The 27,943-nt window shown below is 45.9% G+C and overlaps 2 protein-coding genes across 2 annotated transcripts in view; one reads left to right on the plus strand and one right to left on the minus strand.

The window, feature by feature from the left end:
- MTHFD2 (methylenetetrahydrofolate dehydrogenase (NADP+ dependent) 2, methenyltetrahydrofolate cyclohydrolase) overlaps positions 1 to 1,388 on the plus strand; it is a 38,570-nt gene extending 37,182 nt beyond the window's left edge. The window contains exon 8 of the mRNA XM_068975818.1: positions 213 to 1,388. Within this exon, the coding sequence (XP_068831919.1) occupies positions 213 to 376 (164 nt within the window). The 3' untranslated portion in view covers positions 377 to 1,388. The remainder of the gene's footprint in view (positions 1 to 212) is intronic.
- Positions 1,389 to 10,145: 8,757 nt separating this feature from the next.
- The window catches only part of SLC4A5 (solute carrier family 4 member 5), a 93,265-nt gene continuing 75,467 nt past the window's right edge, over positions 10,146 to 27,943 (minus strand). Inside the window, exons 16-23 of the mRNA XM_068974472.1 lie at positions 26,989 to 27,189; positions 24,458 to 24,571; positions 22,518 to 22,679; positions 21,553 to 21,731; positions 20,212 to 20,284; positions 12,865 to 13,017; positions 12,318 to 12,492; positions 10,146 to 10,216 (exon numbers count right to left, since the gene is read on the minus strand). Coding sequence (XP_068830573.1) covers positions 10,146 to 10,216; positions 12,318 to 12,492; positions 12,865 to 13,017; positions 20,212 to 20,284; positions 21,553 to 21,731; positions 22,518 to 22,679; positions 24,458 to 24,571; positions 26,989 to 27,189 — 1,128 coding nt within the window. The remainder of the gene's footprint in view (positions 10,217 to 12,317; positions 12,493 to 12,864; positions 13,018 to 20,211; positions 20,285 to 21,552; positions 21,732 to 22,517; positions 22,680 to 24,457; positions 24,572 to 26,988; positions 27,190 to 27,943) is intronic.

Consider the following 27,943-nt stretch of genomic DNA (forward strand, 5'->3'; position numbering starts at 1 on the left):
GGGAAATCCCTAAATGTGTGTTACTTTGTTAATATGTTCAAAAGCCCTTGTTCTTGGGTATTGTAGATGTGATATTTTTAATGAGTTTGAGGTTTATTGAGATGCTTGTGTATATTATTGCTTTTTGTTTGAATGCTTCTTCCATGATATGTTAAAGTCCTTAGAGTTCCTTTGCCATAATTAAAGAGTTTGCCTGTCTGATCTCTGTGTAGGAGTCAAGAAGAAAGCAGGTTACATCACTCCAGTCCCTGGGGGTGTTGGTCCCATGACTGTGGCAATGCTGATGAAGAATACCATTATTGCTGCAAAAAAAGTGCTGAGGCTCGAAGAACGGGAAGTACTGAAGTCTAAGGAGCTTGGAGCAGCAAGTAATTAACTATTGTGTCTTCTGTGTCATGAACAGGACTCCAAGCCAGTTCAAGAGGAAAACCAGGTCAATAGAAATGCAATATTTTTTCTTTACTTACATGGCTTTAAACAATACTTCGTATTTATTGTAAGCTTAAATGAGTGTGTGTTTGCACACATAGCTCTGCAGTAACCTACCAGGGAGCATGCCACTATTGTGCTGGGTCATGCGATCCAACCAAGAGAAACATTACCCTAGAGATGAACAGGGAGGACCCTGTCACACTGAGAATGGCTGCTTAATTCCGTGAGGCCACTTCAGTTGAAATCTGTCTTCTTTAGAAAGTCAGCTGTGCTCACCATTATACCACCAATGCTGCCCAAACTCGTCTTTTCTATGATTACATTTCCCAAGTGCTATTCCAATAATGAGTTGATACTCATTTTAGGTTCCAAACCTTTTGAGTTCGACTGGTCAAACCAAAGGAAAAATGTTGCTAGAGAAAATTAGGGAAAAGTTAAAAAAGAAAGAAATGATGGTAATTGAGTAGAAAAAACTTTACCCTAATTTATATATGTATTGATGATAAACAGAAGGAAAACTGCATGTTAATAGTCTCCTAAGCTATCATTTTGTGACTCAGTCATTGGGAAAATGGTTGGGTTTTTCCCATTTGCTATTAGCCCTTGTTTTATGTTCATTACCGCTTGGGATCTCCCCATTTTACTTTCCTAGGATTGAAAGGCTTGTTTTATAAATTACTCGTGTGTGTTGTCATATTTGAGTTTTCCTATATCCTCAAACTTCACTGTCAAATTTTATACTGTTAGAGGTGTCTGTATGGTTTCTTTAGTGTATCTTGAAACCTATTTTTGGAAAACATAACTTGGGCTTGATAATCATTAGGGCAGCTATGTATAAGTATGCAACTTACTTTTCCACCAAAGAACTGTCAACAGCTGCCAGCTTTTCTCGGCTGCACCTGTTGGCTTTCCTTGATCAATTTTTGATAATGAGAGTTAATACTGAATTTAATCAGACTTTATTAAGGGACTTTTTTTGCATCATTTTGATTTTTTAAATAAAACACTTCTGACTGATATGGAATGAGTTTCTGAAATACTTTATCTTTCCTCTACTATCTTCTTGTGACCTAATTTTTCTCATTGGATGTAATCAATTTAAATATTCCTGCATTTGGTAACATCTAATCCTATGCCTTTAACAAATTGGTTTAAAGAGCTATGGAGAAACCAGCCTAGTCCTTTTAATTGTACATCCCAAGCCAGAAGTTTCCTCTGTAAGATTCATTTCAGTGGTTAGTCTTGTTCTGAGTATTTTAAACCATATGTTCAATTAACGCAGGACTTCTTGATGTTTTGCCAAATCTCCCCCTCCTCCACATTATATATATAAATTTTTTTCCTGTGTGTGTGTGTTTAAGACATTAGTTTGATTGCACAGATCGGAAAGTATTTGCCTGGCAGGCATATTTGCGGCTCGGATAGGTCCTGTGCGTTCTGCTCAGGGCTGAGTAGTTGGCTTTCATAAAGGCAGGAGCAGCTCCCACTCCAGGCAGCTTGAGGCAGCGAGAGGAAGGAGAGCAATGCAAAGCCGCCCTTCTCCCCTGCTTGTTCCTTTGCTGCCTTTATGCTTTTGACAGTTTTCTGGAGATGAAGAGGGGTGATAGTTCTAGAGACGTTTTTGTAAGTGAGGTATAGTTCCTGTCTGTACCTCATACCTACTGACTCACCTAAATTATTAAACGTGGAGCAAGATGAGCAAATGGGATTAAGTTTTATTGAATTGTAGTTACAAGTGGAAAAAAGTATGACCTGTATGAAGAAGTAACAATATGTCAACCTGTTAAAAGCTATTAAAATTAAAATGTTCCTGTGTATGTATACAAAATGCAAATAACATACAAGGTAAAAATTACAGTGATCAATTTACAACAAAAAAGAATCAACACTTTAGCTTTCCAGCTTGTTTGATTAATCAAGCACATTTAATCCTGAATCCATACCATTTCTACAACACAGTTTGGACAAAGTGCTATTGGAAATCAGCCAGGTTTTAAAACTGCAATGTTAAGAGTGGATTGTCAGCTCTCCCAGAATTGGTGTAGATGAAGACAAAGAATTTATGCTTAAACTCAGGCAATGGTTCTGGATTAGTGAGCAGCTAAGTGATTCTGCTGCTCTCAGTAAAAGTGGTGGAGGTTTAGAGCTCTACCTCATGGCAGTATCCTTAGAAGGGACTTCTGATATTTCATTTCATAAACACTGAGAGCTTTCTATGGACTAGGCACTATACTGGCTCTGGGGATCAGAGGCAATTAGCTATCCACATACTCAAGTTGGTTAATGAGTCTAGTGTCATTTGTACCTTTAAAAAATAGAAAGGAATAAAGAAAAAGCACCTGCATTTGTCATCTTGAGTAAGTCTGGTAACTGTAACTAAAGTAATTTACCCAAGATTCAAATCCATAGTCGTTTTGGAGAAGGCAAATGTCAGATGCACTGTGGCTATCAGGCACACAGAGGTGGTAAATAAACATGGTTGGTGTTTGTTAAGTGTGAATTGAAGATAAAAAGACTGATCTTAATCAAGGTCTGTGATTTAATGGGTTTTAATCTACCCAGTTTGTTTCCAATTATTCCTTAAAGTACTAGTCTGACTAGTACTACAGAGTTATAATCTTCCAAAATTTCATATTAGCCTTGCCTAACATGCAGTGTTCATGTGAATGCTAGTTGGACTTTGGCAATCAGGCCATTGAAAACTTTCAGGAAAGAGCTACCCAAATGCATCAAGAAATGTGATTCTGTGCTTGAAAAACCAGTGATACTAATTTAAAGGATCATTTGGTTGATTTGCCATGTGATTTGAGATTTCACTTGTTTTTAAAACATCCACTCGAATGTGTTGGTTCTTTCACAGCCAGACTTTCAGAACTAGCTGTCAAACTGGGAAAGCCCCAGTCACACTTCTGTGCTGGCACAAGGCCCAGAATGCAGATGGTTCAAACTCTTCATAGAAAACTGAATGGGATGGAGAGATAAGAGGACCTTTTTTGCATTTCTTAATATGCAAAACAAAATTTCCAACCTTGGTCTATTGAAGTACAAGTATTTTAACAGTTCTTTTAAGACCATCTAGATAATTTAAAATCTAAGCATTAAAAAAAAAAAAATCTTAACTGATATTTGTTTTAAATAAAAACTGACTAGTGCCCCTTTATCTTATCTACAGTTTTGAGAGGCAAGCATTTTTTTTTCATCTCAAAAGAAATGTTATCATTTCTATGCTGGATTGCATTTTAAAATAAGGTGTACCAGTAAGCTTTAGTTATTTTCATAACTACAAAGGGAAGGAAAGGGCTTTGCACGACAGATCTCCAGTTTTCACCGATCAGGCAGGATGACTCTCTCTGCTTGGTAAATACAGGAACAGGCTTTGAAAAGTGAAGGGTTTTGGCCCAGACCCTCACACTGAAGACTAACGCAGGCCCTCACGGTGCTGTGTCCAGGGAAACTCCTCCTCCTAGAGGGTGGTCTCGCCATCAGCTTCTCTCCCGTATCTGTCCATGTCTGTGAAGTCACACTCTGGCTCCATCTCTATTTTCACCTGTGGCACCATGAAGACGGGGCTCTGTGAGTAGCTGAAGGCAGGTGAGGCTGGACAGGAGATTTTGAAGTGCAGGGTGATGCTGAATGAGAAAGAGAGGAGGGAAGAATGATTTTTCTAGGGTATGGTGTTTTTAAATGCTATCTCCCAGAACAGGGTTCTAGGGCCAACGGTTCTGTCTTTGCTGTTGATCTCTTAGCATGTCACAGGAACTAGCAGTATCCTATCTGCCTGGCCTTCAGCGGTCACAGTTACTGCTCTTGCCCTACTTCAGCCTATTTTCCACATGGTTGCCAGAGTGAACTTCTGGATCACGAACCTGACTGGTCCCCCATGGTTCAAAGGAGAGAATTCATGCTCCTTAGCCTGGCGAGACAAGAACCTTCTCTGCTCGAACTCCTGCTTGCAGTTTGCCCTGTTCTTTGCCCTGTGTCTCTGTAGTATTTCAGGCCTCTTCTTGGTACCTGCAGGGCCTTTTCTCTCTTTTTTCCTTTTCTGTGCACGCCCGGTAGACTCCTATTTATTGTCCCCAGATTCTCTGGGTAAGGCTGATCCCTCCCTTAGATTCCTGTCCTTTCTCTGAGGTGTGCTCCGTTGTTCTTGGCACAGGGTGGTGTATATCTTTGTTCATACGTCTGTCTTTCTCTAGGCCCAGGGATTAAGCACCATGCCTGGTAGATCATGGATGCTAATCTGCTAAACTAGGTCATGTTGCTGAGTTTCTTTTCTTCACTGAAATGGAATCCTGCTATTTAGTCATCTTTGCTTCCATCTACATAGATTCAGTAAAATACCAGTGTAGTTGAGGTACCATTACCGTTTATGAAAGATTCTGCATTTTTGACCTTGTCCTATGCTTTGAGTCCTTCAACAGGGTTTTGGAGATATTCTATCCTGATCCAAATTCTCTCTCCATTAACTGATATTGGAGCAATTGGAGATTCAATTTTCTATAGGCTACTTTAAAATGAAAATAAATCAAGATAAAGAGTGCTTTTCTCCTAACACATTTGTTTATAGAGATCAGTGGCATGAGGGGCACAGGAGCCCTGGCTCGGGAAGTGGGATGAGGTGGCAGGCAGATATGTCATTTGGACTTGACACTCCTGGGCTGCAGTGGCCTTGGGCCTAATGCTTGTACTGGTGATAAATCTCGTCTGGGCAATGTGATAACAGCTTGACTTATAACTCAGAAGATCCCTTGGGTGATCTACACTCTCTGGTACATGTGTCTGACAGTCTTCTGGGTGGGTGCCATCTATATCTGGAGTCAGCTGCCTCCGGTCCTGGGACAGCCCATGCTTGTCCCGTTGGTTCTAGCACGGTGCCTCCGGTCCAGTTTAGGGTGAACTGTGGGAGTACGACTGCCCTCACCGTCTTCCATAGCGATGACTGAGGCAGACTCTATTGACCCTCAATTCCTCTTTCCCATTTTTGATCCGTTTCCTTGTTTTCAGTCATCAAGCAGTCCCGCCTGTTTTGAGGGTGGCTTCTCATTAAAAACAGCAAGGAATCACATTGTTGGCATGGGAGTTGCTGAGCCTTGAATTCTTTTTTGACTATTTTTATCTCCACTTGATCATTGATATTTATTTTCCTTGATACCTTTTCTCACCTTTGCTAATTAACCATGCTGTTATTTTATTCCTCAGAGTATTAAAGTGCTTAGTGTTTTGGTCCTTAAAGTTCATTTATCCTGGCTTTCAATAATATATACTCAAATCATGTCTAGTTTCTATTGTCTTTTTTTCAATATTTACTTTCAATTTTCATTCTACTTACTATTTTATAATAATTTCCTTTACCAAACTTGAATACCCTTGTGTGCTGTCATCACATTATGTCAGTAAGAGGACAGATTTGTTATCTGAGAGTTCATCGGGTCTGCGCCTTTGCGTCCTGTGGTGGAGCAGCAAAGGCCCTTTACTGAGACACTGGCTTGAGAAATCATAGTCGTTCAAGCCATTGCTCATTCTCTTAGCTACCACCCAAAGAGTCTGTCTCATGGCTATTACCTTCGGTCAAGTTCTGAATCACTGAAGGAAGAATCAGAGTGAGTAACTCCAACTGGAAGATCTTTGTCCTGGCAGGAGAATCGAAGTGTCAGATTGCAGCAGGTTGAGAACCATCCTGGAGAACACTGTTTCTCCAGTGCTTCCCTCCCCCATTTCCTCTCCTTTCTGTTCTCTGACCCCATGGCCAGTGCTACACAAGATGAATGCAGGGACCCCGCAGATGGGTGGCTTCCGCTTCAGTTATTCCTTCACCCGGAGGTAGGTGGGAGGCACGGCAAGGGCCAGGGGGAAATGAGGAAGGGAGGTGGACGTATACAGAGAGGAGAGGAGAATGCGAAATGCAAAAGGAAGAAGCGCTTCTGTGGGAGAACATAATGGGAAGCCCCTTTGCTGGAAGGCCCTTGTGGGGGCTGGCAGGATCCCTAAAATGGGAAAGTGGCAAGCCCTTAGGAGCACCAGGGTCAGGACTCATGTTGCGATCTTTCAGACTATGCCCAGGATAGGCTGTGTTGTCTTGATGACAGGACTGTCCACAGATAGGAAGCTGAGGTTGGGAGTGGGTAAAGACAGCAAAAGAAATCCCCCAGGCTCTTCATAAGCCACATCTGATCCTTCCGGGGTAGGTTCCCTTTCAAAATGTGGAAGGTGCTTGTGACTCATTCAGAATCTTGGGGACCAACCCCTAAGACCTTGACTAATTTATAATCCTAGTGTGATGCTACTTGCTCTCCCAAAGGGAGCAGTTCATCTGGGATTTGAGCTCTCAGTCATTTCAAAAATCACGGGAAAACGTCCGAGGCGCAACAGGTCATGTTTGGATTAGTGCATCTGAAACGATGCAAGAGGGGGCAGGCTGGTGGCACGGGCAACTGGGGGCACTAGGGGCTTAGGGGGTAAGGAAGGAAAGAGGGGGTTTGCCCACACTAAACTGAAGATCACTGAAATCTATATAGTCTGATTTGGGGCTTCCATATGGTTGGAGTCCCAATTCTTATAGCCCAGTTCTCTTTGAATTATGCCTAGCACAGAAGTCCTAAGACCAATAGATCTGAGCTAAACATGAAAACCCTTGAGGAAGAGGTGGAGGATTAGTAGTAAGTGGGAAGGGAGAGACACCATGTGTTTTACTTACTGTTAATGCAGAACACACAGAAGAACTGTACAAAAGAGATCTTCACGACCCAGATAATCACCATGGTGTGGTCACTCACCTAGAGCCAGACATCCTGGAAGGTGAAGTCAAGTGGGCCTTAGAAAGCATCACTACGAAGAAAGCTAGTGGAGGTGATGGAATTCCAGTGGAGCTATTTCAAATCCTGAAAGATGATGCTGTGAAAGCGCTGCACTCAATACTCCAGCAAATTTGGAAAACTCAGCAGTGGCCACAGGACTGGAAAAGATCAGTTTTCATTCCAATCTCAAAGAAAGGCAATGCCAAAGAATGCTCAAACTACTGCACAATTGCACTCATCTCACATGCTAGTAAAGTAATGCTCAAAATTCTCCAAGCCAGGTTTCAGCAATACGTGAACCGTGAACTTCCAGATGTTCAAGCTGGTTTTAGAAAAGGCAGAGGAACCAGAGATCAAAGTGCCAACATCCACTGGATCATCGAAAAAGCAAGAAAGTTCCAGAAAAACATCTATTTCCGCTTTATTGACTCTGCCAAAGCCTTTGACTGTGTGGATCACAATAAACTGTGGAAAATTCTGAAAGAGATGGGAATACCAGACCACCTGACCTGCCTCTTGAGAAACCTATATGCAGGTCAGGAAGCAACAGTTAGAACTGGACATGGAACAACAGACTGGTTCCAAATAGGAAAAGGAGTACATCAAGGCTGTATATTGTCACCCTGCTTATTTAACTTCTATGCAGAGTACATCATGAGAAATGCTGGGCTGGAAGAAGCACAAGCTGGAATCAAGATTGCTGGGAGAAATATCAATAACCTCCAATATTCAGATGACACCACCCTTATGGCAGAAAGTGAAGAGGAACTCAAAAGCCTCTTGATGAAAGTGAAAGAGGAGAGTGAAAAAGTTGGCTTAAAGCTCAACATTCGGAAAACGAAGATCATGGCATCTGGTCCCATCACTTCATGGGAAATAGATGGGGAAACAGTGGAAACAGTGTCAGACTTTATTTTTGGGGGCTCCAAAATCACTGCAGATGGTGACTGCAGCCATGAAATTAAAAGATGCTTACTCCTTGGAAGCAAAGTTATGACCAACCTAGAGAGCACATTAAAAAGCAGAGATATTACTTTGCCAACTAAGGTCCATCTAGTCAAGGCTATGGTTTTTCCAGTGGTCATGTATGGATGTGAAAGTTGGACTGTGAAGAAAGCTGAGTACCAAAGAATTGATACTTTTGAACTGTGGTGCTGGAGAAGACTCTTGAGAGTCCCTTGGACTGCAAGGAGATCCAACCAGTCCATTCTGAAGGAGACTAGTCCTGGGTGTTCATTGGAAGGACTGATGCTGAGGCTGAAACTCCAATACTTTGGCCACCTCATGCGAAGAGTTGACTCATTGGAAAAGACTCTGATGCTGGGAGGGATTGGGGGCAGGAGGAGAAGGAGACGACAGAGGATGAGATGGCTGGATGGCATCACGGACTCGATGGACGCGAGTCTGAGTGAACTCCGGGAGTTGGTGATGGACAGAGGCCTGGTGTGCTGCGATTCATGGGGTCACAAAGAGTCGGACACGACTGAGCGACTGAACTGAACTGAACTGAAATAATTCCTGGCATGTGGTAGGTACTCAAATATTTACTGAATGAATCAATGAAAGAATATTTGTCTTTAAAAGGTACTTAGACTCCGGTTTCCTTGTTTGCAGAACCTAACTTTCAAATCATCTAACTCATTCACACAGGGGAGTTCCCTGGGGGCCTAGTGGTTAGGATTCTGGGCTTTCACTACTGTGACCCGGGTTCAATTCCCTGGTCGGGGAGCTGAGGCCCTGTAAGCTGTGCAGCATAGCCCTTTGGGGTGGCGGGGGGGTGGAAATCAATGAAAAACATGTGGACAGGGATTATGGGCCTCTTACCTTCTTGGAAGAGAACAGTAATCAAGGACCAGGGGAGTTTGGGCCTATCACTATCATCAGAAGATGGTTTAATCATCACATCAGTCAGCAAGGGCTTGCCTATGAGCAACTTTGATCTGCAAAAGGCAGGGTTGCTAGAATAGTTGATGGTGGAGGCAGGGATATGGGTTTGGGTCAGACTGGGAGAATGGGAGCCAGACATGGTTATTAGGAATGGCATGGGCAGCTTAGTATATGGGAAATGATCAAAGTGGGGAATGGTTTTCTTATTCCCTCCTACACATGACCATCTTGGATGAGTCACTTCCATTTGGGGGACAGTTTCATCATTTGTAATGAACACTTGAAGTAGACAATCTTATCCCCAAATATTTTGTGATTTACTATAAATTCAGGACTGGCTTCTCGTCTGTTGACTCACTGTTTTAGGGTGAGATGGGGAAGAACATGGGAGAAGAGAGGGGCTGATGGGGCAACTGAGAGGTCCCAGACATCTGGGGAACAGGTTACTCTTTCAGTGAGGACCTGTGCCTCTTCCCCCACCTCCCTCCGCAGGACCCTAGCGACAGCTCCGAGCAAGACTCGGCCCCAGTCTTCCCACTTGCCCAGGAATGCAGTCTACTAATGAGTCCCCATTAGCACCCTCCCCCAGGCCTGCTGTGTCCTTTGGAGGTCAGTCGTCATAACCTTGATGATGCCTCCCGAGGCTTCTGTGCTGTCCCCTCTGGGGCCTGTATTGCTGTTACAGCGAGCCCAGGGGTCCACAGGAATTGGAGACAGTAGGCCTGGCCCACCTTTTCCCTGGGTGAGGGGGCTCATACATTCTGGCCTACACTAATGGTATTCACAGAAACAGACGTGATCTCAGCACATCAGACCAAAGCTGGGCCCGGGCAGTGCCCCCTGGCTCCCTGAGAAGCCACCCCTCCCTGGCCATGGCAGAGGTGGAGGGAGGGTCTTGATCCCTCCCATCAGCTGAGGCCTCCCATCCTCCCCACCTCCTCGTCACTGTCCTCCTGGCCCCCTTTCCTTCTCTTCTTCTTATCTGCCTCCTTTTTCTCCTTCTCTGGAAGGATGTTGTCAATCCAGGCCAGGTCATGCTGGGAAAAGATGAGGTCCAGAAGCCTTCGAACAATGATGAGACCCAGGATCTGTGGTGAGAGTTCAGAGAAAACCATGGGTTCAAGGCCCCACACTCCGGCATTTTTTTTTTTTTCCCTCCCTCAGTCAGCTATGTTTAGGGACTTTTGCTGGTATCTTTGGAACCTTCTCAAAACTTCCCCCAAACAATGGTTCCCCTCCCACCCATCTTGGTTCCTCTCATCTGGCCCTTCCTCAGTAGAGGGACAGAGCCTGTGACAGCTGAGGTGGGAAGCCAGCGGGGACCATGGGTGGAGAACTAGTTATTCTTTAAATCAGTGGTTCTCAAACTTGAACTTGCATCAGATCACTTGGCAGACAGTTAACACACAGATCTGCATCTCTGACAAGAGGCTGCATCTCCTGGCAGAGGTGTTCATGCTGCAGATTCAGGAATTAGACTCTGAGATCAACTGTGCCTATGTCCCCATTTCTAAGAGCTGCCAACCTCTCTGCTAACAGAAGCTGGATGCTGCCATATTTAAAGGAAAGGCTAGAAAGTCTGTGTTTTTTTCAGGGTAAACAAATTAAAGGCAAAACATGCATTCTTTGGAGAAGATTAAACACTGACCTTTTAATAAATGCAGTGGGTCCAAGTAGCTACTTTTGAATATTGTCCCTTTACCCCCCAAGAACTGGCCATTAAATGAGATCAGGGAGAAAACCATCCAGCCATATTTAACACTGGGTCCTGTGTCTTGGGAGCAAGCAGGGCTGGGGAGTTGGACAGACCTGGTTTTCAAAAATCCTGGCTCTGAAAACAGATCATGGTTACTAGGGGCAAAGGTGGAAAGAAGGGCTGTCTTCGCAGGGACAACACAGAATTTTAGAGGTGACAGAACTGTTCGGTTTCATGACTGTGGTGGTGGAATCACTACTCTGTGATTTATCAAAACTCATAGAATAGCAGAGTGAATTTTATTGCATGTGAATTAAAAAGCATCAATGTGGGGGAAGGGATGAGTCTTGGCTCTAGTCCTTTCTGGTTGTATGACTTGAACTCACAGCCTCAGGGTTCCAGCCTATAAAATGGGGTTACTAGTAGTTCTTAGGGCCAGTGACAACTAAATGAAACAGCACTTAGTCCCTGCTCTTCATCACTCTTGAACTCCCCACTGTTGGAGAGGATCCATTTCACATTCCCTGGAGTGGTGGTTTTCAACCTTGGATGCAGATTTATGCTTACCTGTAAACTTACTTACAAACACCAATGCCTGGGTTTTTCTAAGATTCTGTCTTAATCAATCTGTGGGTGAGGCCCACATGTACTTTTATAAAGCTCCCAAGTGACTCTTATGAACAACCAGGGTCAAGAAGCACTGACTAGAGCCCTCCCAGGATATTTCCGATCTCTGTGTCCTCAGTTTGGCCCCTATTCCAGCCCTGCAGGCTTTGGGGCCTACCTAGGGCTTCCCCAGAGCATTAGCCCACGGTAACCCCCTCCGTTTCCCAGGTCCTAGCAGGGGCAGAGCCCACTGCTCCCCACGGGGACAGATGCTATGTGCTGTGGGCTTTTCTTCTTTTCCGTTTTAATTTTGGAATAATTTAAAACTTACCCACAATTTCAAGAATAGCCAAAGAATTCTCAGATACTTTCCCCAGCTTCTCCAAACAATGACATGTTAATGACATTAAACTTTGAAGTTCTAAATCTCTGATTCTAGCTCTCCCTATCCGCCCCCCCCCCATTCATTTTTTCAAATTCAGTTATATGGAAAGGTGGACTTAGCATGGCTCTACTTCTGCACTTGGTTTGAATTTTGGCGGTGGGGCTCTCAGTCTCCTTGTTGAATGTGCCCAGCTCCATCACACCACAGAGAAGGGGAGTTTGGGTGGCCTTTGCATTCTCACTGAGCCGCCCTGAGCTGAGCTGGGTGGAGGCAGGCGTGTGCATTGTCACTACAGTATCCACCCACCACACACAACTTCTGCCCCCTCTAAGCCTCTCCATTCCACCATCGACCCCCCAGCTCCATCTGGCCTGGAGTCACAACCCGAATCTTGATCCGTGCCTGCCTTTGTGACCCCAAGAGAGTCAGGCCACTGTGGAGGAGGGTGGGTCTCCCCGTGGACACCTTCTCTGGCTGACCCTGCAGAGCGAGGAGGGAGAAGCCTGTGCCCGTCTTACCATGATTGGGAAGATGATGGCGGCCACTGTGGACTTGAGGATCCAGAGCACAGCCAGGCAGAGTATCTGCACCAGGGTGAAGAGGTGGATCCGGCGCAGCGGCACGTGCCGCAGGAAGGCATGGTCTGGCTGGTGCTTGGCGGGCATCAGGAAGAGTTTGCAGCGATCCCAGAACTGGTGAGGACAGTGTGAGCCTCAGCCAGGCCTTGGGGACCCTGCTGGCCCTGCTGGGGGCTTGGATCTGGTAGAATGGGTGCCACAGCAGGGTCTCACTGAGGGGAGCCCCTGGTCAGGTCTCGAGGATGCAAAGGAGGGGGAATGGAGGTCTAGGAGGAGGTATCATGAGATCTTATGGGGGGCTGCTGAGCTCTTGGGGAGGGGTACAGCCCTGGTGCAGGCCCCCAAAAACACTCCACTTTCAAGGAAAATGCAACTTGAAAGCAACACAAGCTATCCAAGACATCTGGTATATCATGGTAAGTAACAAAATGTTTTCTTCCGTGCAGCTTGCCTTAGCGAAGAGAGAGGGGTAGTGGAAATGCTCACAGGAATCAGCGTGATCTGGGTTTTGAGTTCTGAACCTGTTTCTTCACCTGTAGACTGAGGACCTAAGGACCTAAGGGTCCTTACCTGTATGCCATTCAGGGAGGCCACACCCATGTAGAGGAAGACTCCATACAGCACCGGCAAAGGGATGTACTGAAACGAGAGGGGAGGCAGAGCTCTGGACTGGGCCGCGCCCACAGCAGGCTGTTGGCCACTCTGTTCAGGATGGGAGTGTCTGCCAAGTCACGGAGGCAGCCTGGTCAACCTCGGCTTTCCCCCAAGTGTTGGCAGAGCTGGAATTTTGGAGGAACGGAGCGTCTGTGAGCACATCTGGAGCCAGAGTGTCCGTCGGGGAGGAGATGGTCTCTGGGGCTCTGCAGCCCCTTCTCTAGCCCAGTGAAGAGCTGCTCGCCCAGCCGCCCCACCCCCCACCATCTTTATGCCCTACAGAAGCCGTGTAGTCCGGCTGAAGATTAACCTTCTGGAACATGGCAAATCTCTACAGACTGCTCGTTCGTGCCAGCCCCTTCCCACCTCCAGCCCCAGCTAAGGGACCCCCTAAACTGCACTGCTCGGCTTGCAGGGGGCTGGTGACACTCGATGAGCTTACCTATTAGTGGGGAGTACCTGCTGAGGAGCAAAACTCACACAACATATACAGTCAGGTAAAAAAGAAGCAGAACAGAGTGTATGAAGTGACCGCCACTGGGCGACAACCAACTGCTGATGGTTTTGTGGGTAGCTGTCCTTCCTATCATGCTCTCGGGCAGTTCGCTTTTTCAAACATGGGATCATATCGCTCATACTGGTCTACAGTGGGCACTGTGACTCTTTAGAAGATTTCTGAGGTACGTCTCCACTGTCTAAGCTGCATCTTTCCTTCTTTTCTCCTTCTCTTTACCTGCACAAGGCTGGTTCACTCCCTCCCAGGGCTGCTGTGCTGAACACTTGCAAGAACACAAAGTCCTATATCCAACTTTTAGAAGTCCATTTAAGAATGCTGGCAAATCCAAACAAATCAGCAGGCTCTCATTTAAAATAAACTAGGCTGTGTTCATTTTTTAAACACAAAGCATGATTTGGACCCACATGCTATAAACGTTACTCTACAACATTTGAACTTAAAGGAAACATGGGTCCATGACATCATTCCATTTGTATATGACTTAGGAGGTTTTTGCCTTATTAAATAAGGTAAAAATTTCAACTCATCAACAGACAATTGGTTTAATAAATGTGGGTATATTTCTACATATCTACAGATATGTATACATCATACATACAATGGAATATTATCCTATTACACAGCAATAAATGAAATATTGCCATTTGTACAACATGGATGGACCTAGAGAATATCATACTAAGTCAGACAAATATTATATGACACCACTTACACGTGAAATCTAAAAAATAATACAAATGAATCTGTATAAAACAAAAAGGCTCACAGACGAAGAAAAGAAATTTACCGTTACCAGAGGGGAAGGGAGAGGGAGGAATAAGTTAGAGTATGGCATTAACAGATACACACTACTGTACATACAACATTTAAACAACAAGGATCTACAGTACAACACAGAAAAGATCCAATATTTTGTAATAACTTATAATGGAAAGTAGTCTGAAAAAAATCTGGCCTAATCAGCCTCAAAGTGTGGGAGCAATGAAGAGAGAAATGAAATCTTAAATAAAAGATTAAGCTATAATCTGTAACAACAGAAATCTTTTAACTAATTTATTTTTGGCTGCGCTGGGTCTTAGTTGCTGCGTGTGGTTGAGGACAGTGGGGCTACTCGCTGGTTGCAGCGGCAGGCTTCTCTCGGCAGTGCCTTCTCTTGTTCAGCACATTTTCAATAGTTGGGACACATGGGCTTAGTTGCCCCACAGCTTGTGGAATCTTCCTGGGACTGGGGATCAAACCCATGTCCCCTGTATTGGCAGGGAGATTCTTAACCACTGGACCACCAGGGAAGCCTGACACAAATTTAATATGGCTTAAAACTTCTGTTTTGCTCTAACGAGTGTGAAAACCACATCAAACAGAAGAACTGGACTGTCTTAGTTTGCAGTTACCAGTGACTGATTATCATCACCTCATTATTAAGCCTAGGGAATTGTCTCCAGTCTTGCCATTTGTGTATTAAAAAGCAAAGACATCACTTTGCTGAGAAAGGTCCATATAGTCAAACTTATGGTTTCTTCCAGTAGTCATGTACAGATGTGAGAGCTGGACCCTAAATAAGGCTGGGCATCAAAGAACTGATGCTTTTGAATTGTGGTGTTGGAGAAGACTCTTGAGAGTCCGTTGGACTGTAAGGAGATCCAACCAGTCAAACCTGAATATTCATTGGAAGGACTGATGCTGAAGCTGAAGCTCCAATACTTTGGCCACCTGATGTGAAAAATCAACTCATTAGAAAAGACCCTGATGCTGGGAAAGATTGAAGGCAAAACGAGAAGAGGGTGGCAGAGAATGAGATGGTAAGATAGCATCACTGACTCAATGGACATGAAATTGAACAACTCTAGGAGATAGTGAAGGACAGGGAAGCCTGGTGTTCTGCAGTCCATGGGACTGCAGAGTCAAACACCACTTAGCAACTGAACAACATCTTGATATTTGCAGGCTGAAAGAGCTTTCTCAGAAAATCTGAAAGGCCTGTGACATTACACTCTGACCAGTGATGGGGCTGTGATCTAGAATTCTAGATTCATTGATGCAAATCTTTCTTGGATATCCATGGAGGAGCTTTTCTCAAATATTAATGACAGAGTAAAGTGGCAAAAAGGTGCCTCTAGTGTCAGCTTTATACCACTTGCTAAAGCAAAGAACAAGGATCACAATCCTACAAACATAAGGCCTTCCTATATAATTTGAGTCTGAGACTGTGAGAACAATTTGGGGACAGAAGGGGAAGCTTCTGATATGATCAGGAGTTCCTCTGAGGCAGTATGCAGAAATTCACAATCCTGACAAGCTGTGGTGCGTTGCAAAGAAACCAGCAAAACAAGAAAAACCCTTTGGGGCTTGGAAAGAACTGAGAATCTGCAGAACTGAGCATGCAAGACATTTATGCTGCCCATCAGATACACAGCCACTTCATCCCCCAGTGCCCTTGTTTGGCAAGATAACCAAATATTTGCAAATTGGTGATGGAAGGACTGAAAATTATCACTGATACTCTAATAAACATCACTGTATCTAATGTCAGTCTAACCATTCATTGATTCAGAGAGATGGGTAGGAGGTGGTTTTGTTCCTTGCTGCTCAAAGTGTGATCTTTGGACCAGCATGATTTGGTACCATTGGTGAGTTTGTTAAAAATGCAGAATTTGGGGGCCCCCACACAGCTATTGAATCAGTATCTTCATTTGACAAAATTTCCAGATGATTTTTAATACACATGAAAGTTTGAGAAGTTCTGGAACAGAACTCTACTGGAGGAACTGGTCCAGAAATAGGTGAGGTTAATAAATGATATAGAAACAATAATAACGATAGAAACACTAACAACTAGGATCTAACTTACACCCTCAAAATCTGCAGCATCTTCTCTTTTGGCTACATAAATAAAAACTAAAAATTTCAACTAAAGCATGGCCTTGGGTAAATAGTTCTCTAGTGTAAATTCTCAGTGAGTCTAGTACTTGGCTATGTTGATAGAACTAGGAAAATTTAGAGTTGCAAAAACTTAAACAAGCTTCATGGAAAATTTTCTTGATTGGAAATAAATTCTGGGATTGTATCTAGTAACTCAAATCTGTTTTAAAATTGTATTTTTCTTGAACTGGCTATACCAAATATCTCTACCTAGAATCAATCTCATGTTTAGTACTGGTGTCAACTAGTGGCTTCCCTGGTGGCTCACTGGTAAAGAATCCGCCTGCATTGCAAGAGATGTGGGTTCGATCCCTGAGTCAGAAAGATGCCCTGGAGAAGGAAATGGCAACCCACACTCCAGTATTCTTGCCTGGGAAATCCCGTGGACAGGGAAGCCTGGGAGGCTACAGTCCTTGGGATCACAAGAGTTGGACACAACTTAGCGACTAAACAACAGCAACAAACTAGTGATAATGCTTTAATCATCTAACAAGTTTGAAATCCTTGATATAGACCTTGATATAATTAAATCAGAAATCTTAAATCTTATGGTCAATAAGACTTGAGATGTCTTTCCTGTTATAAAATGTGTCAAAAAGATTAAATTATTTTATATATATATATATATTTCAACTCATTGTAAAAGAGTGGCAGCCAGATTTTTCAAATCCTTTTGTGAGAAAATGCAATAACAGTATCAGAGCATTTGGAGCTATAATAAACCCCATAAAAACTTTTTCATGACAGCTAAAGCAATAAGGAACATTTCCCCATAGATGGCATCTTACCCTGTTTACAGAGCCTGTTTTTCTCTTCTTTTTGCTGCACTGCCTGGCTTGTGAGATCAGCTCTCCAACCAGGGATTGAACCCAGGCCACAGCAATGAAAGTGCAACTCCTAACCACTGGACTGCCAGGGAATTTTCTCATTTTCCCCCCCCAGGGCTGAAATTTTATTAAAAATTTTTTATTGCAAGATACTTGCTTTACAATATTGTGCTGGCTTCTGCCACATATCAACATGAATCAGCCACAGATATATATATGTCCCCTCCCCCTTGAACCTCCCTCCCATCTCCCACCCCCTTCTACCCCTCTAGGCTGGCATAGAGCACTGGGTTGAACTCCCTGAGTCACATGGCAAATCCCCACTGGCTATTCCACACGTGGTGATGTGTTTCCGCTCCCCTCTCCATTCGCCCCGCCCGCTCCTCCCCCGCCGTGCCGCAAGTGTGTTCTCAGGGTCTGCGGCTCCACCGCTGCCCTGTAGACAGGCTCAGCAGTGCCATCTTTCTAGATTCCATGCACGCGCGTTAATATACAACGTTTGTCTTTCTCTTTCTGACTTCACTCTATATAATAGGCTGTATAATAGGTTCATCCGCCTTATTAGGACTGACAAATGCATTCTTTTTCTTAAAGCTGAGTAATACACATTGTATATATGTACCACAAACAATAAATGCTGGAGATGTGGAGAAAAGGGAATCTTCTTGCACTGTTGGTGGGAATATAAACTGATACAACCACTATGGAGAACAGTATGGAGATTCCTTAAAAAACTAGGAAAAAAACTACCATATGACCCAGCCATCCCACTACTGGGCATGTACCCTGAGGAAACCATAACTGAAAGAGAAGCGCGCACCCCAGTGTCTGCTGCAGCACTTTTGGCAAGAGCTAGGACATGGAAGTGGCCTGGATGTCCACTGACACATGAATGGATACAGAAATTGTGGAGATGTATATATATATACACACACACACACAATGGAATGTCCCTCATTTTAAAAGTATCTATTTATTTGTGCTGGGTCTTAGTTGCGGCATGTGTGGGATCTAGTTTCCTGACCAAGGATTGAATCTTGGCCCCCTGCATTGGGAGCCCCAGAGTCTTACCCGCTGGACCACCAGGGAAGTCCCCTCATTTGTTTTTATAAGATGCATAAATTAATAAGTAAATACAGTCCACAAGCTTTTTGTGTGGAAAATTGCAGCAGAAATGAGTTTGCATTACTGCTTAGAATAGGAAACTCTATTTTACCAAAGAATGAGCAATGACTACACATCATTTAAAGTATGACCATCAAAGGCCTTGGCAATAGCATATCTTATGCACAGAACTATTTTCATCCCAATTACTTTAAGTGTATTCCCTGGGCATGCTATTGATATTTATGTTAAGAAGATAGACAATATTAGTGCAAAAACAAAAGTTTACTAAAGTCAGGGAAAGAATCTGCCTGCAGGTGGGGGACTTGGGTTTGATCCCTGGGTTGGGAAGATCCCCCGTAGAAGGGCATAGCAACCCATTCCAGTATTCTTGCCTGGAGAATCCCCATGGGCAGAGAAGCCTGGCGGGCTACAGTCTGTGGGGTCACAAAGAGTAAGACACGACTGAGAGACTAAGCACAGCCCATAGCAAACATGAGTACAAAACCCTGGAAGATTTATACTCATAATATAATGTGTCCATAAGATAACTGATTAAAATGCAAATGGAACAAAAGGAGGGAAATGAGTGGAATTTTCTAATTGCTTTATGTTCCATTCAAATACAAACAAGAGCCTGTGAGAAATGGCTAAATAGCTGAACACTCAACAGCTGGGGCAGCCAGGCCTCTCTCAGGGAGGCAGACACTGCACCTGCAGTGTTCGTAGGAACGTTTGCCTCCTGAAGTGCCTGTTGGAGCTTTTTAATCACACACACTCAGCTGTTAGACAGTATTGGGATTGACAGGCACAACGGTTCTTTGGGAGCCTCTCCGTAAAAGCAAATATTCCCCGACCATTTAGAATACTCTTAAATTAACAAAACGTCCCTCTCTCCCCCATTGTATGTAATCTGTTTCCTGCAAAATGGAAACATCCCTTAAAAAATTATTCAATACTGTTTGGTTGTGTTCAGCACCAATTCTCAAGCCAGAAGTTTTTCCCATCATAAATCAATTAACATCATGGTTCATTAGTTTTTTTTTTGTTTGTTTGTTTCCACAAGCTCACCCCTGAATGAGCCATTCTGGGAGATATATGCTCCAAATATATTCCTCATTGCTATCACCTCTTCCAGCTGATCCAAAGGGACTATTTGAAGCTATAGTATAAGGAAAAAGTCACTTATGTGACCAAGACATGCAAGACAGAGGAGCAGAAAACAGGCCCAAGAGCAGTGACAGAAGCCTCCCCCTGCAAGTTTTAAACTTCAGAAAACAAGCGAACAAGGAGGCCAAAACCCGCAAAATGGAAAAAACCAACTTAAGAAGCCACTGATTTAAGCAAGGATGGAACTTGGCAGAACTTTCTGAAGGAAGTGTCCTCCAAAAAGGTGAGGGTGGACCCTGGGAGGGGTAAGATAGTGCTGGTGCTGATAGTAAAAGTGAAGTCGCTCAGTCGTGTCTGACTCTTTGTGACCCCATGGATTGGGGCCTACCAGGCTCCTCTGTGCATGGGATTCTCCAGGCAAGAGTACTGGAGTGGGTTGCCATTTCCTTCTCCAGGGGATCTTCCCGACCCAGGGATTGAACCCAGGTCTCCCACACTGTAGGCAGACGCTTTACCGTCTGAGCCACCAGGGAGGTCCAGGGAACAGAGATGTAAAGGGTGTGATATTACAGAAAACAGCAGTGAGGATGGGATATCTTTGGCCTGCTAGGGGCCACGTGGAGAGCCTGTTCCACGCTCTGAAGCATCAGGCCAGCACCTTCTCAGACGGACAGGGCCCTTGCAGAGGGTACGGAGCCTCACCTGCAGGATGGGAGCCAGGAAGACAGAGATCCCTGTCAGGATGAAGACGATGGTGCCAGTCACTCTCTGTTCCCTGGCAGAGAAGAGCACATGGTCAGGGTGGGCTGGGAGGCGCTCCACGGCACCCCAGCCTTCTGGGCACTTGAAGGCTGTGTCCAAGGCCCGGGGCTCTGCCTTGCTCTCCCATTCCAGAGAGTAAACCATTGACCTGAGGACAAGCTGCCCAGCACATGTGTAGAGAGTGAATCTGACTGAGGTGATGACATTTGTAGGGGCCTTCAGGAGGCTGTTCAGGGGGTGCTTGAGCCAGACCGACTTGGGTTTAATCCTGGCTCTGCCACTTACTGGCCATGTGGCATCAGTCAAGGTCCTAAACGTCTTCAGCATCAGGAGGATGTATTTCATGGCGCCCACCTGAGGGGTTGCTGTGAGGATGAAGTGGGAGATGAAGTGCTCATGATCCCTGCCTTTCAACTGTAACAGGACCTCACGTCTGTGGGACATGACTGATGAGGATGTAGGGGAAGGGGGCCAGGCTGCTGGCAGAGCAGGTATGGGGGCTGCAGGGCAGGTGTGTTTTCTGGAGTGCTCTGACCCAGGCACAAGCCTGGAGGGAGCTTGGGGCTCTGTGGCAGACTGCTCAGGCCCAGACATCTGGGGCTTGGGGATCCAGGAGAGGACAATGCCCTGACCCCAGGAACCGCTTGGGACCTGCTGGGTGGCCCAGGTATTCTCAGGCATGGGCAGAAGTTCTTAGGACAGCCATGTATGAAAACATCAGTGTCTGATGTGGGCTCACCCCAGAGCTCCTAAGGGCTGGAAGATGCACTTCCCTGCTTGAAACAGGTCAGAGACCTGACTTGGGCATGAGCGGAGGGGCGAGGGAAGGGACAGAAGTGACAGGCCAAGGGCTACAGCCCAGGGGCAGATGTGGTCCTGGAAAGGCTTTCTGGAGGAGTGAGATTGAGCAAGACGTGAACCCTGATTTGGGGGGTTTGAGGGAAGGCATGGCAGGAAGTCTTAAAAAGGGGACAAAAACCAGGTCAGAAGGTGCTCTGTAGGAACCCTTGAGTGGCCTATATAGGCAAGAAGTGAGAGCGTGTGAAGGTGCTGGGGTGCACTGCTGGGAATCTGTTAAAAAAAACTCCACGACAGCTGAAGTTTTGTCTTCCCCTTCCCTCCCTTCAGAGCTATCACTCCTATCCCTGTGGTTCCTGGATTGTTAGAGAAGGGGCCCTATTCACTCAAATACCTCGATGGTAAGAAAAACCCACTTCCCCACCCACCCAGACTGACCCCAACTCCTGCTCGGGTGGTCCCCAGGCCCTGACCTTCACCTACCTGACCCCCAGGAACTGGGGCTGCTCCCCAGGGGCGCTGGTCTCTGTCTCCATCTTGAGGCTGTCGATGTGGGCAATGGAGATGACCGTGGCAGCCACGTACCAGGGGAGCCCCATGAAGGAGCAGAGGGCCATGAGGGTGCCCACCCAGAACAGGTCCAGATGGTAGCCAGCCGCCTTCTGCAGAGGCAGGGGGAGGGAGGAAGCTGTCTAGGGAGCCTGCTCCCAGCCACCTGGTGGGGTGGGGTGGGAGAGACAGAACTCTCCCAAAGCAGCCATTTTGAGGAAGAGGTTTTGAGGGCTCTCCTCAGCCTTCTAGGCAGCACTCTTCGAGGACTGCCACCCTACGGGGGTCAGGCCTTACCACCCCCAGAGTTTGGTGAGCCAGGGAACTGATGCAGGTCAGGGAGGAGAGAGGTGTTCAGGCTCGGAGAGGCCCTGGGTTTGGGTCCTTGGGAAGCAGGGTCTCCTACCCAGCAAAGCAATATCTCTACAATTCCCTAATGAGAGGCCCCAAATGGGGCATGTCTAGCTCAGGCCTAGAGTGGTCCAGATTGGGATGGGGGAGAGGATAGCTGGAGTCTCCTCAGACCCAGAGGCAGGGAGAGGAGCTGGAGGGGCCAGGAAGGCGAAGAATGCTCCTCTGTCTATGGTTCTGGATCAAAAGCCCCTTGTTAGGATTTGTTCAGACTTCCAAGTTCAATGTCGGGAGACAGAGCTGGGAGAGTCACTTTGGGAGAAGCGAGAAGCGCATGCCCAGGGGCCCAACCTGGGTTTGGCCCTGGCTCTATCCACATCTGGAGGTTACATTCCCCCTGCCCTCCCTGCCCCCGGAACTCCAGTCTCCTGCCCCCAAACTTGCTTCACAAATGGCCCAACATTCTGCAAGAAGCAACACCTCCCTCCTTCGTCCCTTCTGACTCTGTGGGAAGAGGCTGTGCCCCTGCCTGCTAGCGCCAGGCTTACCCTCAGCTTGTTCTCCTTCCGGTTGACTATGACGGCAGTGATCTGCTGGTCCATGAAGATCAGGATGGTCACCAGCAGGGCGGGCAGGATGCTTGCTAGGTACACCCACCACGGGTTCTTCCCAAAGGGGGCCACGAACCAGCCTCGGTCAGGCCGTGTGGGCTGAACAGAGCAAAGGAGAGGGCCCTTTCCTCGCTCCCTTGTCCTGGAGCGCTTGTTGTCCGGCCCACTCTCCCAGACCTCTGCTATTCCCACACCTGGAGTACTTTTCAAGTATATTCTTTGTCCTTAAAGCCATTAGGCACCTGCAACTTTAAGGAGATCCAGGAGGCACAGGGGTCTTGGGAAGGATGTGGTGTCTACAGAACAAAGGAGATGATTTGTTGCAGCTGCCCTGGGCTTGTTTGGAAAGCAGGGTGGTGAGAGTCAGAGGACACTGGGAGAGAGTTTGTGGTCACTAATTGCAAAATATGCTAACAAGAAATGGGAATGAGGCCTAAAAGCAAGAAAAAAGAAAATGAGAGGCCCAGTGCCTGGCACTTTCTGCCTCTCCTCTGAGTCATCTGTCTGGGGAGTGTTATAGTGTTGTCTGTAAAACACCAAACATTAATTCAGACTTGCACATTGAGAATAAGGCATTATCTGTGCAGGAGCTGGGGTGAAGTTTATATTCTGCTTATTTAAGAGAAAGAAGTGCTTTAAATTTCAAGGCCAGTGTGAGTTTTTATGAGATGTTGAAGCTGAAATAACGTTGCAAAAGTCAAGCCCTCAGAAGTAGGGAGGGTCAGCTCTAGAACCTCTGCCTCCCAGTTCAGTTGAGGCGGGCGGTGCTCCTTGTGGGGGAGCAGGGCTCAAGCAGAGCTACAGGCAAATCGCACCAGCTCTGGACCAATGGCTCAGTCAGTGAAGAGTCCGCCTGCAGCACAGGAGGCCCAGGTTCCATCCCTGGGTGGGGGAGATCCCCTGGAGAAGGAACTCGCGCCTGGAAAATCCCATGGACAGAGGAGCCTGGTGGGCTACAGTCCCTGGGGTCACAAGAATTGGACACAACTTAGCAACTAAGCCACCACTACCAATGGGAAATTTATGAAACTTAAGCAGGCTGGATGGCATCACGGACTCGATGGACGTGAGTCTGAGTGAACTCCGGGAGATGGTGATGGATAGGGAGGCCTGGCGTCCTGCGATTCACGGGGTTGCAAAGAGTCGGACACGACTGAGCGACTGAACTGAACTGAACTAAGCAGGCCCTGGAAGCTCCTGGAGGACTTGTTAAAATGCAGAGTGCTGAACACCACCCCCAGATTTTCAGAGCACACTCTGAGGATCATTGGTTTCTGTTTGTTTTGCTCACCTTGCGGCTTGCAAGATCTCATTTCCCCGGCCAGGAACCAATCCTGGGCCATGGTGGTGACAGCCCACCATCCCAACCACTAAGCTACCAGGGAACTCTCGAGGATCACTGTTTTAAAGGATCATTTTCAACAGATCCCAAGTGGCTCATCTTATAGACTACCATGAGTGAGGGAATTGTCAGTTCAGTTCAGTCCAGTCGCTCAGTCGTGTCCAACTCTTTTCGACCCCATGAATTGCAGCATGCCAGGCCTCCCTGTCTAGCACCAACTCCCGGAGTTCACTAAGAGGGAACTGTAGACCCGTAAGTGGAAATCAAGCGGCCTCAGCTGGACTGGAGGGTGGATTCAAGCACCTTCCCTTTATCCTGTGGCTACATAGCAGAAATTCATCATGGATATATCTGCAAGCCACCACTGCAAAGGACTGCCCCCAGAAGGCTGTGTAGTGAAAGTGTGAAGCATATACAGAGAACCGATGTGGCCCCTTGGCTGAGTACATTAAAAACTTGATCAGCATAGAGGGCAAGATATCTGCAGCTGGGGGGCAGGCAGAAAAAATGCCCAGAGCAGAGTTCCAGAGCAAACCTTAATTTCGCTGGGCACCAGTAGCTTGGGGGTTGCCAAGCCGAAACAGGCATCAATTCCACAGAAGAGCAGGATGGAGAAGATGATGGAAAAGTCAGCTATTAGGGCGCGAATCTGCAAAAGAGAGATGAGCAAGTCAGAGAAGCTCCTGCTCACTCCAGGCAGATATCATCCTCCAGCAGCAAAGAGGAGAACTGCTGGGAGCTTGAGCTCCAGAGTCAGAACACCCACCTTCAGCTGTCTCAGAGAGGGCCAGCTGCTCTCTAGGCTGGATGGTCCCAGTGACACTCCCGCCCATTGCCTTTTGTCTCCAACACTTGGTTTTCTAAAACCTTTGTGTTTTTACCAGTCTGACAGCTGTGAAATGGTTTGTTTTCACTCCTCTCTGCAACACTGAATTTCAAGGGGCAATGTGGTGGTTTGTAAGTAATTTGACAGCGGAAAAGGCGGTGATTTTTTAAAAGTCTTCACTGAGTTTGTTACAATACTGCTTCTATTTTATGTTTTGGTTTTTTGGCCACAAGGCATGTGGGCTCTTAGCTCCAACCAAGAATTCAACTTGCACCCCCTGCCTTGGAAGGCAAAGTCTTAACCACTGGTTCACCAGGGACGTCCCAGGACTTTGTTTTAATGCATTTATGTTGCAAGTACACTACTTTTCACTCAAGTTGTATTTTGTAAAGGCCAAATAAAAGACTCTTTAGAAAGAGTAAATAGGTAAAAAAAAAAAAAAAAAAAAAAAGAAGAAGAAGAACCTAAGAATAAATCGAATAAAATATGTGCAAGATCTCAAGATCAAAACTTATAAAACACTATGAAGAGAAAAGAGACCTTAATAAATGGCAAGGCATACCACACTCACGGGAGCTTCCCTGGTAGCTCAACTGGTAAAGAATCCACCTGCAATGCAAGAGACCTGGGTTCGATCCCTGGGTTGGGAAGATCCCCTGGAAGAGGGCATGGCAATCCACTTCAGTATTCTTTCCCGGAAAAATCCCATGGACAGAGGAGCCTGGCGGACTATAGTCCATGGGGTTGCAAAGAGTCAGACACGATTGAGTGACTAAGCACAGCAAGCATACCATATGCATGGATCAGAAGACTCAGCATTTCTCCTCAAGTTGACATTTAGAGTCAACATAATTCTATCAAAATTCCAACAAGTTTTTATTTTGGATTTAAGATTCTACAGTTTATGCGGAAATGCAAAAGGCCAAGGCATTACTGGAAAAAAAGGACAAAGAGGGAAAGTTTGGTCTGTAAGCTATACATATGTATTAATCAGTCTTAGAAATGAAGACTGATAGTGACATAAAATAAATCAGTGAAACAGAATAAAAAGCTTAGAAACAGATCCCATCACATATGAACATTTGGTATATGGCAAGGGACACACTGCTTCCCTTGTGGTTCAGCTGGTAAAGAATTCTGTAATGCAGGAGACCTGGGTTCCATCCCTAGGTTGGGGAGATCCCCTGGAGAAGGGAAAGGGTGCCCACTCCAGCATTCTGGCCTGGAGAATTCCATAGACTACAGTCCATGGGGTCGCAAAGAGCTGGACACACTTTCAAGGGAAGCACTGCAGAGCAGTGGGGAAAGGATAGCCTATTTTAAAAAAAGAGTGCTGGAGCAATTGGCTATCAAAATAAAACCACTCTCTCACACGTAACATCAAAAGCAATCCCGGAAAATTACGGATTTAACATGAAAGGAAAAACAATGAAGCATTTAGAAGATAACATAGAATATTTCCTATCCAATATTTTCTTTGAGGAAAAATGTGAAGCTAAGAGTCTCCACTAATCAAAATATACCATTAAGGAACTTCCCTGGTGGTCCAGTGGTTGGGAGTCTGCCTGTCAATGCAGGGGACACGGGAAGATCCTACATGCCGCCAGAGCAACTAAACCCATGCTCCGCGATAAGAGCCGCCGCAGTGAGGAGCCGGTGCACCACACCTACAGAGTAGCCCCTGCTCACTGCAACTAGAGAAAGCCCTTGTGCAGCAATGAAGACCCAGCGCAGCCAAAAACAGAAAGGAGATACCATTAGCAAAGTAGCAAGGCCAGTCATAGAGCAGAAGATACATGTTCACAAAAAAGTTTCTATCCAGACTGTATAAAGAGCTGCAAATTGGAAAGAAAAAGACAATCCGGTCGAACATATGCAAGAAATGGAAACAGCCTCTTACAAGAAGAAAGTCAATGGTCTTATGGCCAATAAACACATGAAAAGATTTTCAACTTATTAGTTGCTGGGGAAATAAAATGAAGAAAACCACAATATACTACTACTAGGCTAAAGCAAAAAGTCTGATAATATCAAGTGTTGTCATGGGGACATTGTCATTGACAACAAAGGAACCCAGTTCTCTCCAACTACAAAGTCTGTGCTCTTAACAAAAAACCCCTCAGTGAGCAAGCGCTGATGTGGACCCATCACATGGACCAGAACCCTCTCAGGGACTCAGCAGAGGCTGCCATGTGGACTGTCTGACTGGAGGCCCCCTTCTAATTGCAGGGTGAATTTACCTTCGTGGGGAAATAGCGGCTGAATTTGAACTTCTTCAGGGTCAGGGTCGTGGAGTATGTTCCGAAGAAGAGGATGAATGACATGAGTGCCAGGTCTGGGATGAACTGGCAGGAATTCCCAAGTAGGCGCCCACCATAGTTCAAACACTCCTTTTTGCTCAGCAGGGACCAGTCCAGCGCTGTGAGGTTAAGGGGGTTGTACTTGGAGACCAAGACAGGAGAGGAACAGTCAGGGCCTTCCTGGCAGGTCAGCTGCGTCCCCCCACCTGCAGCTTCCAGGCAGCCCACACAGCCCTCCCATGCTCACGGGGGGTGGGGGGCCCAGCTCTCCCGCCCCATATTGGTGCCCAGCAACAGAGTTATGCTTCTGGGGACAGGCTGTTTCAAGGAATGACGAGCAGGAGGCCCCCTGGGAAGGTCAGAAGCTGACAGGTGCTTCTTCATTGCGTTCTAGGAGGTACTGCTGTGTTAGGAGGAAAGTGCAGGTCTGGCTTCCATCCCAGCCAGTCAACCATGGGTCCTGTGCACACCGCCTTCCTGGAGTGTCTCACATGCACCCTCCCCCCACTTCCTCTTTGAACACCCTTTCACACACTGGGGCTCACACCCCACCCGTGTCAGACCTCTGTAAGGTTAGTCACTTCAGTCACCTGACCTTTGGTGTCCCAGAGGTTTAAAATCCAGGGCACACAAAACAATTACATATGTGTATATAATATACATTCCTATACATATTCATATATATAAGTTCCTAAGTATGTACATGTACATACATCCATATACATGTCTCTGAGCATAATAAAAGGAGAGTAATTTATTTAAAAATTTATATTTTGAAAAGTTAATGGGCAAATATTCAGGAACCCACATAATGAACTACACAGATGCTTGCCACTAGCCATTTTGTATGTTTGCATTGAGATGTGTGGTAGTTTGATATAATGAAGGTCCCCAA

Source organism: Capricornis sumatraensis, chromosome 1 (genome assembly GCF_032405125.1).
Source record: "Capricornis sumatraensis isolate serow.1 chromosome 1, serow.2, whole genome shotgun sequence".
NCBI classification, from domain to species: Eukaryota; Metazoa; Chordata; class Mammalia; order Artiodactyla; family Bovidae; genus Capricornis; species Capricornis sumatraensis.